Source organism: Argentina silus, assembly GCF_951799395.1.
Source record: "Argentina silus genome assembly, chromosome: 22".
Lineage (NCBI taxonomy): Eukaryota > Metazoa > Chordata > Actinopteri > Argentiniformes > Argentinidae > Argentina > Argentina silus.
Genome location: NC_139676.1, coordinates 4,506,182 through 4,520,673, shown reverse-complemented (window position 1 = coordinate 4,520,673; position 14,492 = coordinate 4,506,182). Strand labels below are relative to the sequence as shown.

General features: G+C 46.7%; 1 protein-coding gene across 1 annotated transcript in view; it reads right to left on the bottom strand.

Moving 5' to 3' along the window:
* LOC310822038 (slit homolog 1 protein-like) overlaps window positions 1-14,492 on the bottom strand; it is a gene marked incomplete at both ends in the record, with an annotated part of 50,787 nt that overhangs the window by 29,803 nt on the left and 6,492 nt on the right. The window contains 4 exons of the mRNA XM_083694327.1: window positions 2,041-2,151; window positions 4,108-4,179; window positions 4,476-4,547; window positions 7,223-7,294. Of these exons, the coding sequence (XP_083550453.1) occupies window positions 2,041-2,151; window positions 4,108-4,179; window positions 4,476-4,547; window positions 7,223-7,294 (327 nt within the window). The remainder of the gene's footprint in view (window positions 1-2,040; window positions 2,152-4,107; window positions 4,180-4,475; window positions 4,548-7,222; window positions 7,295-14,492) is intronic.

Below are 14,492 nucleotides of genomic sequence, written 5' to 3'. Positions count from 1 at the left end.
TTGTGTGTATGTGTGTGCGTGTTGTTGTGTGTATGTGTGTGCATATGTTTGTGTGTGTGTGTGTGTATGTGCGTGCGTGCGTGCGTGCGTGCGTATGCGCCAGCAAGCCAGAGTGTGTGAGCTGCTGCATGTGTGTGTGATGTGATCGAGGGTTGAACTCTGCCTGTTATTCCAACTCAGCATCTGACTCCAGACATCTCTGTACACCCCAGCCCTGCAGAAAGCCATTACAGAGGCCTGATGCCTTCCTCAACAGTTTTCAGGACCAGCCACACACACACGCACACACACACACACACACACACACACACACACACACACACGTTCAGACACACTCTGACTCCCCATCTCCTCTGAAAGCGACATCAACATTGCTCCTCTGTCACAAACCACTTGGTGGAACCAACCTCTCTTCTGAAAGGCTGTCTCTGTGAAATTAGCTGCTGCCTCTTGCCTCCCACACTAAGACAGACACACACACACACACACACACACACACACAATTACAGAGCGTACACACAGACACAATTCCCGCACACACACACACACACACACACACACACACACACACCACACACACACACACACACACACACACACACCACACACACACCCACACACACCCACACACACACACAACACACACCCACCCACAACAGCCCACTACCACACACACTCCTACTCAATCAGCGTAAATGAGCCCCTGGGTAAGCGGTGCGGTCACGCTACGGTGAGTCTCTAAACACTCATTACGCCGGCTGCCATCAGCGCCGAGCAGACGTACATCACGCCGCCAATTAGCCACGCCAAACGGCAGGCGTCACCGTTAATGAGGAGAACGTTACCGTCACCGTCACGGGGGAGCAACTCCCCGGAGTGTGTGAGAAAGCGTGTGTGTGTGCGTGTGTGTGTGTGTGTGAGCTAACGGACACATTAGCACCTGCTCCAGTGTCTCACCTGCAGTCTGCTGCCATGCTATGATGTGGTACTGTAGATGTGGTACTGTATGTAATTGTACGGTGGACCTAAAACGCAATTCCTATCCACGTCCCTCATCCATATCTGTTCTAAGCAAACAGAAATGGCTCCATTCTGTCCGGTAGTTTTCATGCGTTGGTGGTCGGTCTACTGTACACAGCCCCAAAAGGAGGGTCCTGTTAGGGGACACAATTAGGGACACAGGTTTTCCTGGATCCAGATGATGGGCCCCAATTTGTTGGAGCAAATAGTGCTGAGCAGAGAGAAAAAGAACTCTGAATAATCGATTTGTTTTGGTCCTTGAACAATGGGTTTGAGAAAACAATGATTATTCGACCAGAGTTTTAGTGAACAGTCTGTGAATATATTGCATATCATGCTAACGCAAGTTGCAGTAAAAAAAAAAAAGTATTTTTTTCTTTTCTAGCATTGTGACTGCCTATGGCCCCTGGTCTGAGCATAGATTACTTATGATGATGATGGATAGATGATTCACTTACTTAAACAAATGTATTTGTTGAAAGTCGCTTTGTATAAAGGCGTCTGCTAAATGCTAAATGTCTTAAATGTAAAATGTAAATGTATTCGAACTCCCCAATTCAAACTCAGAATTTGGTCATTTCTTGGCACTTATTTTCACAGGAAGATTGGAGCCTTACTTAGGTGTACGAAAAGCTACTTTAGTGAGGGTCTGTAAAGAAACGGCTAAGATTTCTGATTTCTGAATTCATTCTAATGTCTATGAGTGAGGCAAGACAAATGTACAATAATGTAGCTTTTTCTTTTTAAAAAACACACACACACACACACACACACACACACACACACACACACACACACACACACACACACACACACACACACACACACACACACACACACACACACACACACACACACACACACACATTACCACACCTGGTAACAACGGAACTAAGGGAGGGGTTCACCTCAAGGTCAAGGTACTCCCATCAGATGTGTGTGTGTGTTGTGGTGTTTCAAGGGAATTAGATGCCCTCTCCACCCACCCACGCACGCACACACACTCTCTCTCCTCTCCACTGTGCCTCAGTAATCTCTGGTTCCCCTGGGGCCAGAAGGGGCTGTTCCGGGGAGAGGAAGGCCAGGGGAGAGCCCACACCCTCTGGGTGTCCTGGCACACAAAGGAAGGCTCTGGGTGTGAAGTACCGTAACACAGCAGCACACAGGCCAGAAACAAAGACAGGATACAGAGGAGTGGAGGGGAGGGAGGGAGGGAGGGAGGGGGAAGACAGGGAGGGAAGGAGGGAGGGAGGGAGGGATGGAGGGAGGGAGGGAGGGAGGGGGAAGACAGAGAGGGAGGGAGGGAGGGAGGGAGGGAGGGAGGGAGGGGGAAGACAGGGAGGGAGGGGGAAGACAGGGAGGGAGGGAGGGAGGGAGGGAAGGGAGGGAGGGAGGGAGGAGAGGGTAAGGTGGAGGGAGAGAGAGAGAGACAGAGAGAGAAAGAGAGTGACTCCTTCACAGTGTGATAGTGTGTTTTAGAGGAAGTCCACTGGGACAGCAGCTTTATAGAGCCCATCAACACAGCATGGGAAAAATCACTCCTGGTAGGGGAGGTGCTAATGGATTGTGTGTGTCCGTCTGTGTGTGTGCGTCCGTGCGTGAGTTTGTGTGTGTGTGTGTGTGTGTGTGTGTGTGTGTGTGTGTGTGTGTGTGCGTGCAAGTGTGTGTGCGTGCCTACGTGGGTTTGTGTGTGTGTGTGTGTGTGTGTGTGTGTGTGTCACACAGCGTACTGATTGATTGAACATGCCAAGTCCATCTGATCATTCCCTGGTGGGAGTGAGAGTGTGGAAATTGCAACAAAAAAAAACAACAACAACCTCAAAACAAACCAAAAACACCCAAACAGCTGCTCCCCTCCCTTTGTCTCTCTTTCTCCTTTGCTGCATTCCTGTCTCCCTCTCTCCCTTCTTCAGTCTTTCCTTATTTCTCTGTTTCTATCCCACCTCTCTCATTTTCTCCCCCTTTCTTGCCATCTCTCTCCACCCCCCCCCCCCCCCCCCCCCCCCACCCCCAGCTTGGAGCATCTCTCCCTCTTCTCCCTCACTCTTTGGTTCTCTCTTCCCCCTCCTCCCCTTCTCTCTCCTAGGAGGATTGAGAGGTAGAGAGGTAGAGAGACAGACACACACACACACACACACACACAGAGACACAGACACAGACACATACAGACAGACAGACAGAGACACAGACAGAGACACAGACACACACAGACAGACAGACAGAGACACAGACACAGACACAGACACAGACACACACACACACACACACACCTCAGGAAGAGAGGATAATTAAAGAGTGACTGTGTTTGCTTTTCCTTTCTGCTAGCTTTGTTTGTGTCTCTGTATCCTAGTGTCTCCAAGCAGTAGCACGGAATCCAAAAAATCCCTTCCATCTCCACCACACACACACACACACACACACACACACACACACACACACACACACACACACACACACACACACACACACACACACACACTCACACAGACACACTGATGGGAGTACCTTGACCTTGAGGTGAACCCCTCCCTTAATTATGTTGTTACCAGGTGTGGTAATGAGTGAGTGAGTGTGTGTGTGTGTGTGTGTGTGTGTGTGTGTGTGTGTGTGTGTGTGTGTGTTTGTGTGTGTGTGTGTGTGTGTGTGTGTGTGTGTGTGTGTGTGTGTGTTTTTGTGTTAAAAAAAAATCAAAAGCTACATTGTTGTATGTTTGCCAGTTTGCCAGATAATAGTCCAAAACCACCAGGCATCATCAAATAGCAACAGTTTGATAACCAAATTGGATAGAGGGTTGTACTTAGGAAGCCTTAGCCTTAGGATGCAGGTTCACCTGTATCGTGCAGGGATTTGGCAGTGAAGGGCAGGGGAGGCTGGTGGAGGTAGACATTGGAGGACAGGCTCATTGTAATGCATGGAATAGAATGAGGAATCGTATCCCATGTTTAAATACCGTTGCTCATTCCATTCCATGCATTACAATGAGCCCATCCTCCGATGTCTACCTCCATCAGCCTCCCCTGGGCGGTGTAGGCTTTAGAGTTAGGGTTAGAGAGAGAGAGGGGGGGGGGGGTTGGAGAAGGTACTCACAGTCGGGACAGGACCTCGTTCTTCTGGAACAGTAGCTCCGGGAACTGACTGAGGCGGTTTCTGTTCAGGCGGCTACACAAGAGAGAGGACACACACATGAAAAATACAGAGCATACCCGAAGACACACACAACTACGTCTGTTGATGAGAGAGAGAGAGAGAGAGAGAGAGAGAGAGAGACAGAGAGAGAGAGAGAGAGAGAGACAGAGAGAGAGAGAGAGAGAGAGAGAGACAGAGAGAGAGAGAGAGAGAGAGACAGAGAGAGAGAGAGAGAGAGAGAGAGAGACACAGAGAGACAGAGACAGAGTGTGTGTGTGTGTATGTGTGTGTGTGTGTGTGTGTGTGTGTGTGTGTGTGTGTGTGCTCACAGCCTCTCTAGCTCCTTAAGGTCGTCAAACGCTCCTCTCTCAATGGTGCTGATCTGGTTCTCCATCAGGTGCCTGGAGAGATGGATAGAGGGTGGAGGAGAAGAGGGTGGAGGAGAAGGAAGGATAGAGAGAGAGGGAGAGAGAAAGAAAATAAAAGGGAGAGGAGAAGAAGGGGGGGGGGTTAGGAGACAAAAGGATCGTGGTTGGTAGCATATTTAATGATTGATACAGTACTTGCACACACATACACATACACACACGCACACGCACACACACACACACACACACACCAGCATATACTGTGCATTATACAGTATATGCTGAAGGTGCTGTATGAATCATCATAAAAAACACAGGGAAGTCAAAACGATCAACATAACATAATATATCATTTCAATATCATTTCAAAATGACGGCTACAAAGTTGTATAGACACCTTTGTATAGAGCACCTTTCACTAATAGCCACATCCGTCCAGGCCTGGGGCGACGTCGAATGTCTTCCTGACAGCAAACTGCCCCAGTGGGGTCATGAAACAGTCTGGACAAGGAGCGACAAGCCTCAGGAGATCATTAGTTCCTCCTCATGTCATTTTTTTCAAACACTCGCTGTCCGTCATCGGCGGACAATAACGTTGAAACCTCTCAGCTTAACAGAGGAACCTGAGACAAGCCAATCCCCTCCCAGGAGCATTGTATGTCCAGGTCAAAGGTCCTGGTTAGCCTTTCCCGCTGGACAGTTTGAATGAAAGTGACACCTCTGCTCCGCACGGTTCATATGTCATATCAGAAGCATATCAGAAGCAGCACCAGTGCTGGTGGTTAGAACCATAGAAATAGATTTTTTTTTATTTTTATTGTTTTTAAATGTTTGAGGTTATTGTTTGGAGTGGGGGAGGGTAGTCCCTCTCTCGTATTTGTTTCCGTTTTTATTGGACAGAGACAGAAGAGAAAGACAGGAAGTAAGGGTTTGTAAGCAGGGCGTGGGCCTGATTCAAACCTATCCCGACATGGGCATGTGTGTGTGCACTGTAGGCCGCGGTGCTAGACCGCTGGACCACCCCAGGCTGTGGTGCTAGACCACCGGACCACCCCAGGCCACAGGAATAGAACGAATACAACGAGCACTGCTATTCAAATCAACATTCTTTGACGGGTGATATGGATCCAATCAAAATGGCTGACATGCTTACTTGTGAATTCACAGGCATGACAACAACATACAGGCGTTTCAGTTGAGCTTAATGAACCACCAAATCAATGTTGGAATCATAATACCATGATAGCCATAAATGAGTCATGCAGTCAGGTTGCAAATGAGTTTTCCTTTAGACGACGATGCTGTGGTAGTTTTAGGACTGAGGTCAGGCTGGTAGACCATACACCATACAAGATACAAGATCCTGTTGACACACAGCCAAGGTTGGTGGGAGGTTGGAGCTGTACTGAGGGTCAGGGAGCTGGATCTCAGCTTGTCAACCATAACCGTCTGGGGTCTGCTCCTGGGGACGTCCAGGATCCAGCGGCACTGGGCAGGGTTGATGTCCACCTCCTGTAGCTTCTTGAAAACTGTAGCTTAACGGTTAATGGCGGCTGTGACCCAACGGTCCTACTGCCTACTGGTTACTAACAGTACATTCTGTATACGTCTCCAGGTAGAAGGGATGGTGGAGCGCCAAGCGGACTGAGTCATCCACGGACCTGTTTTGCCAATATGGAGGGTCCACCAGAGGGATGAGTCCAGAGGAAGGAGTCCACCAGAGGGGACATGCAGAACTCGCGTTCTAATGCCCTCTTTAGTCTCAAAATAATTGATCAACGGTTACCAGAAACAGACACTTGTTCATCGAGAACAGAATATGTACAAGAAACTTGACAAAACCACTTGGCCTCCCTAAACCAGCCAAACGGCTGGGGGGCTGTGGCCATTCTTTGAATCACTATCACCCTGGTTGGGTCAACTCTGGTTCTCTCCCCCTAATGTATTAACATAACTTACCTTTTGTCGAGTCCTGCACAAGTTCCTCCCTACCTACTTACTTACTGTGGCGCGATCAGACAAACATTGTGGGTTTGATTCTGGTGTGAGTCAACATATCCAATAATATGGAAGTGCTTCATGTACATGGAACATATCCAATAATATGGAAGTGCTTCATGTACATGGAACATATCCAATAATATGGAAGTGCTTCATGTACATGGAACAAATCCAATAATATGGAAGTGCTTCATGTACATGGAACAAATCCAATAATATGGAAGTGCTTCATGTACATGGAACAAATCCAATAATATGGAAGTGCTTCATGTCTGCCCAATGACCTTATTAGCGCTCTGCTCTGTAATCTGTGTTAAAGGCACTAAAGAAGGGCAATATACTGTAACAATATTGCCCACATAATGAGTGTAATAATGCATAATAACAATAATAATCATCATCATAATCATAATATGCATAATATACATAATAATAATAATAGGCACTCAGCAAGAGTTAGAACCATAACATGAGGCACAGAATGAATTAAGTAATCAGTGTAATAGCCACTCAGTGAGTGTAATAAAGAGTGTAATAGGCACTAAGGGATAGATATTATTAACCAGCATAATAAGCACCCCAATGAGTGTTATATCCAGTAGGATAACTGGAAAGTAACTGGAGTGTGACAGACGTGAGGTGGACAGCAGATGTACAGTCAGTGTGGATGGGACAGCAGATGTACAGTCAGTGTGGATGGGACTTACAGGACTCTGAGGTGCTTCAGGCCAGAGAAGTCGCTCTTGCTGATCTGTGTGAGGTTGTTCCCATTCAGGTCCCTGCAACAGAGAAACACACACATCGTTATCTCATCGATGTCACTGATGAGTTCTCCTGGCCAAAGTAGAACACTAGCATCAGTGACAGGGCTGCTCAGGTATACACATTTTTCACGGAAGCAGCAAGTGTGCTTTCAAGCGCCACACACACACACACACACACACACACACACACACACACACACACACAGGCACACGCACACTAACACACACACACACACACACACACACACACACACACACACACACACACACACACACACACACACACACACACACACACACACACACACACACACACACACACACACACACACACACACAGTATGAGGTAATATATTGGAGCTCCAGAAACACACTGCCCTCTGAGCGACAACATGGAGGTGGCGATTGGATCCAGCAGGAGGTCTGGCCAATGACAGGGTGTTTTATTAAACCCACAGCATGACGACTAACCAATGACACGCAGGGGCCACAGCAGGCTTACTGACTACAAAGGAGGTGTTCAGCTACTGTTAGTGAGTCTCTTTCCACTTTGTCTTACAGTGCATTTAGCTGCTGTCGGGAAACTCAGAGAAACAAGTTCCTGAGCAGTGAAACAACCACTAGGATGACCCTCCAAGTCAGAGTTCAGAGTGGGTCACTCGGACCAGAATGATGATACCCGAGTTTACGTAAATGGTAAAAATGTAAACAGTTTTCATCAATATGTACAATTTTAATATATGTAATTGTCAGCAATCACACTTGTATGCTTGTCCTTTTTTTTTAAGGTTAAAGGCACCATGTGCAGGATTGCGCCCTCTTTTTACTGCAATGGGAATTGCAAAGACAGTTCAGAATAGTGTCTCCTCCTCTCTCCTTCCCCTTGCTCAATGCAAACTCCTTTTAACTGAAACAATGAATCTGTCAATAATTTTCACGTCATTATCCAGCGAATGTCTTAGTCACATGGCCTGGAAACTAGCAAAGGACCTACAGTATGTGGTGGAAAGTGCTGTGGTTTCTTAGTTTGGAAATGTTCGTGGAAACATGAACACGGAAATAAGTTTCAAACAAATCCCCTCATTCCCCAAACAAAAGTCAGACAAGGCTGTTATGTCAAGCAGGGCGTTTACTAGGAAAAACCATCAGAATACATGTTCCAAACTTATTTGTTACAAAAAGGCTTGTTGTTGCTTCAGTCGACATCCAGCACTGACAAATGCTTGCGGCTCCAGGCAGAACATTACAAGCCAATGAGCCACACCCAAGGCCACACGCCCACAGTAAGTGGTAGACACCCAGAAATGTCCCGAACATTTTTGGAAAAGGGTTCAGGCAGAAGGGCAGGCTCATGGCAGGTGCACAGGCTGCCAATGCATCATAAGTAATGATTCATCATGGTTATTTAGTGACATTTTCAAAGGGAAAAAAGTACATATTGCACCTTTAACATAATCATCTAGCTACAATGTTTAACATAACCATCTACCTACAATGTTTAACATAACCATCTACCTACAATCTTTAACATAACCATCTTGCTACAATCTTTAACATAACCATCTTGCTACAATCGTATGTTTCCGAGAACCAAAGGAGCGCACCACGACAAACACGGCAAAAAAAAAAAATTAACACCTGCCACCCGGCAAATGAGGGTAGATTTTGGCTTTGACGGGTCAATCTGTAAATCTTAACAGCCATTTTGGTGGGTAGACAACAAAGGTTTCCGAATAGTATGCTGCAATTTCAAAATGAAACCGGTGCGATTCGCAATTATGGTCACCGTTGATTGAACATGAGTGACCACCACTCCTGCTGCTCCTGCCTCCCCCAGCTGACTGCCACTGCTGCGCATCTCATTCACGCTTCTCCTGGCTTTGAAACAAACCCCATGAAGTCTATTAACGTTCTCACTTACTGTCAAAGAATGCCTTAAAATAAAGCATTTAAGTCAAATTCAATTCCACGCAACAGCACAAGATAGCAACTTACTGTACACACGATGAGATAGAAAACATGCAGGGGAAGATATTTTTGCTGCATTTTGACACAGGGATAGGCGAGAAACTTAAAGCCTACTACAGGAGGTTCATTCTGTGCAGGGAGTCATTTTTGAATGCGTCATGCTAATGTCTTTTTCTTTTTTTTTTTTTTTTAGATTGATGCCTTAATGTTAGCTTAAAAAAAATGTGTCTGGTCAAAAAATCTGAGTGACTAGTGAACTTTCTCCTCCACCAGACACCTTGGCTGGTAGACCAAAAAGTGAATTTTATAGCCTGATTATAACCCAACATCTGTTCTGATGTGGGGTCAGATGTGTTCTGAGCCCTGTGTTGGTAGTACGATGTGCTGGAACAGTCGATAATGACTATGGTTGTCAACCTGAGAGATGCCTTCTCACATTCCTGTAGACTACCCATGCTGCCGCAGTGATTCCTATCTATGACCTCATTGTCTGGTTTGATTGACAGCACTGCAGCCAGAGAAGGGATGATGTCACTCTTCCCATGGTGCTCTGTGATGAAAGCTGTAAACCGACCCTGGGAGGTGAGTGTGTGTGTGTGTGTGTATGTGTGTGTGTGTGTGTGTGTGTGTGTGTGTGTGTGTGTGTGTGTGTGTGTGGTATCAGGTTCTTGTAGAACAGTAAAGGGTGGAGTGGAGGTTGACCTTGTCTGTCCTGGTGAGTGGTAAAACTGTGTCTGTGCGTGTGTGCGTGTGTGCGTGTGTGCGTGCGTGCGTGTGTGTTGGAGTGAGGGAGTGAGAGAGGGAGGAAGGGAGGGAGGTAAAAAGACAGTAATACAGTCAGATACTAAGAGAGAGGGATAGAGAAAGAGGCAGAGAGAGGGAGAGTTGGGCTTGGCGGGGGGTCCATAATTACTCCCTTGATGTGTGTGAAATTGCTCTGACAGTGTGAGTGGACTTGCGCACAAAAAAAGGGGGGAGGGAGGGTGTGACCTATATACACAGACAGACGCGCACACACACGCATGCACGTACGCCCACACACACAGAAATACACACACACACACACACACACGCACGCGCACACAGACACACGCTCATGCACGCACATGCACACGTTCACACATACAAACACATCACTTCTGGCCGGGCTCCCTGCCTCCCTGCCATCAGACCTCTGCAGCTCATCCAGAACGCTGCTGCCCGTCTGGTGTTCAATCTCCCCAAATGCTTCCATGTCACTTCCCCCTCCTCCGCACCCTCCACTGGCTCCCGGTAGCAGCTCGCATCAGATTCAAGACCCTGGTGCTCGCCTACCGGGCGGTAAAGGGAACAGCCCCTCCCTATCTGCAATCGATGGTCAGTCCCCAAACCCCTGCCCGATCACTGCCCGTTCTTCCACCTCGGCTGACCGCTTGGGAGCGCCATCTCTACGAGCACGTAGTGGTCGCTCTGCTCAGTCACGGCTCTTCTCTGCCTTGGCGCCCTAGTGGTGGAATGAGCTCCCCGCCACTGTCAGGACGGCAGAGTCACTACCTATTTTCCGCCGTAGACTGAAGACCCGTCTCTTTAGAGTACACCTGGGCTCCTCTTAACTCAGACTTCTTCACACCCTAACGCCCTATTGTACATTACTTGAATAATAATGCATAATAAAAAAACAAAACCCTAACAACTTGTTTTCTTCCTTTCTCTAGCAATGTGACTGTCACCAACAAAGGGAGACTTACAGACCTTATTTATGAATAGTTATCTTACCTGGGGAAACACATAACTGTTATTCACACTACAGAGCTGAACCAAACTGAGCTGTACTGGGCTGTCCTGGTTACACATCCACCATAGTTGCTGAAACACTGCTGAAAGGGGCAATGCCAATGGAAAATATCCGAGCCAGTACAGTTTGGTTTGGGCCGGCCCTGTAGCGTGGAAAGACCAGTACAGTATGGTTTGGGTCAGCCCTGTAGCGTGTAAAGCCATGGACTACAGAAAAGGCCTACAAGAGTTCAGAAACTGTGACAGATATACAGTGCCCTGCATAAGTAATAGGACAGTGAAGTATGTTTTCTTCTTTTGGCTTTACACTCCAGAAGTTTGGATTTGAAATCAAACAACTGTGAGGTTAAAGTAGAGATTGTCAGCTTTTATTTAATGGTATTTGTGTACATATTGGTTTCACCATTCAGAAATTACATCACTTTTTATGCATAGTCCCCCTATTTCAGGGTACCCAAAAGTAATGGGACAATTGGCTTGACAGGTGTTTCTGGTAAGTCAGGTGTGTTCTGTCACATCATTTGTGCAGACATAAGAGAGCTGTCAATGTCTAGTATTGATTCTAGGCTTTGTGTTTGCCTTTGGAGTCTGCTATTGGTGTCTATCAACATGAGGACCAATGAAAGTCAAAGAAGCCTTTATTAGACTGAAAAACTAAAAAACTAAAAAACTAAAAATAAATGAAACATCTCCAAAACCTTAGGCTTTACAAAATCAACAGTTTGGAACATCATTACAAATAGAAAAAATCCCTGGTGACAATCGCAAACGGGCTGGTAGGCCAAGGCAGACAGAAGAGTCTCCAGGAGGTACGGTAGGCGTCAATGTGTCAGAGACTACCATCTGCAGAATACATTACCAGTCAAACTACAGGGTTAGGCTTCACTGCAAGGTGCAAATCATTAGTTATCCTCAAAAAGGATGGCCATTTACAGTTTGTTAAAAAGTACCTAAAGAGCCTGCAGAGGTCTGGAGAAAGGTATTGTGAATAGATAAGATGAACATTATCATGTACCAGAGTGATTGCAAGTGGACAATTTGGAGAGAAAAGTATCTGCCCAAAGATTTACAGCATACCACCTCATCTGTGAAACATGGTGGAGGGGGTGCTAATGTTAGGCATGTATAGTTGCTACTAGAACTTGCTAACTTGCCTTAATGGCAGTAACAGAATGTATTCTGAAGTGTACAGAAACATCTCGTCTGCTCGAGAGCAAATGCCTCCAAATTCATTGGATGGCGCTTCATCATACAGTAAGACAATGACCCCAAACATACTGCCATAGCAACTATGGATTTAGGGCCAAAAAGACCTCAAAACAAACAACAACTGAAGATGGCTGCAGTACAGGCCTGGCAGAGCATCACCAGAGAAGACACCCAGTGTTTGATGGGGTCAATGGGTCACAGACTTCAGGCAGTTATTGCATGGAAGGGATTGTTGACCAAATCCTAAACATGATTGCTTCATTTGGGCATTACTTATGGTGCCCTGAAATAGGTGGACTATGTATAAAAGTGTTGTCATTTCTAAATGGTGAAACCAATATGTACACAAATACCATCAAATAAAAGCTGAGAATCTGCTGTTTGATTCAAAACTTCTGGAAAATCCAAACGTTTGGAGTGTAGAATCAAAAGAAGAAAAAATGCTTCACTCGCTACTTCCGCAGGGCACTGTATGGTGAGATATGTTGGGAATAGTACAATATTGCTCGCTCTTGATTGCATTAAACAGGATGGTTTATTTTTGCAGGTTTTCTAATAAGCCTACTCTCTCACCAAATGATTGGTAGGGGGCCCAATTAACATGATATGGTCAGAAGGTGTGGGTGGTGCAGGGTGGTGCAGGCCAGTCACCCCCCCCCCCCCCCCATGGGCCTGCATTCCCCCACCCGCCCACACCTCAGTTCATTGCCTGAACATACAGTTACACAACACTGTCTAAAGAGAGAGAAAAGGGAGAGAGAGAGAGAGAGAGAGAGAGAGAGAGAGAGAGAGAGGGGGGGGGGGGGTAGAGGGGAGACGGGGAGATGTGGAGAAAGAGCATGAAAAATGGGTGAGAGTGTGTGTGTGTGTGTGTGTCTGTGTGTGTGTGTAGAGCCTGATCAAGGCTAAGATAAACACACACACAAACACACACTCACACTCACACACCTCCCTGCTGAGCACACACACATCCCTCTGGGCTGATGAGGCGTGGATAATTGTGTTTTGCCGAGCATTGGAGGGTCAGGGGTCAGTCGAGCAGCACCGACTCCCCTAGAGTGGCGACTCCACCAAACAAAAGCTCATTAAAGCAGAACGCGTCTTACACACAAACACACACACACACACACACACACACACACACACACACACACACACACTGAGGCGGCTCACGAGCACACACACACACACACACACACACACACACACACAATTACTCATACAGAGGCAGTGCACACATACACACACATTCACTCTGCACACACACGGCACACAAACTTGCAGCAATTCCCTCTACCCACACAGCAAATTGCTATGTGCAAACTGCTTCAGTGAGCAGTCAAGCAGTTCATCCATTCATCTCAAATGTCCCCAGTCTAGTTCCCCCTTATTAGCTTTGAAATCATGAAAGGCGAGAAAGAGAGAGAGAGACAGAGAGAGAGAGAGAGAGAGAGAGAGAGAGAGACAGAGAGAGAGAGAGAGAGAGAGAGAGAGAGAGACAGAGAGAGAGAGAGAGAGAGACAGAGAGAGAGGAAAAAAAGAGAGAGAGACAGAGAAAGACAGAGAGAGACAGAGAGAGAGAGAGACAGAGAGAGAGACAGAGAGAGAGAGGGAGAGAGAGGAAAAAAAGAGAGAGAGATGGTGAGATTACATTAGGGGGATAAAGAGAGGAAACTTGAAGAGGAAGAGAATAAACTTGCGGAGGGAGGAGGGAGAGTGTGTGTGTGTGTGTGTGTGTGTGTGTGTGTTTGTGTGTGTGTTGTATTTAAGGGTAAGCAAGCGGAGGAGAGTGAATCATCACTGCAGACCTTAGCTGCAGTCTGAGGAGCCCACAGAGAGCCACTGAAGCGTGAGCAAACCGCCGCGCAAACGTTAGCGACAAACCATTTGTGTCAATTGTGCTAAGCTAACATGTCACTTTCGATGTCGCTAAACAAGCGGGATATGTACTGTTTGTTTCTGTATCACTGCTTTGCTGTAGACTACACGACATTGGTATTTGGTACTAAATTGGCCTTTCCGACTGGTTGCTAATGCGGTAGCTAATGTTGCTAACCCGGTATGTGTCGATGGGTGGTGAATGTTAGTGCACTGTAACTATTGGTGGCAAAAGTTCTCAAAAGGATAGACACTATTGAGTGAGCTCCTGAGGGGAGGTTATATTGTCATGAAGTCATGTTTACAGTCGACCAGGGGAGGCTGATGGAGGTGGAAATTGGAACGTGTTTGATACCATTCCTTGTTCCATTACAATGAGCCCGTC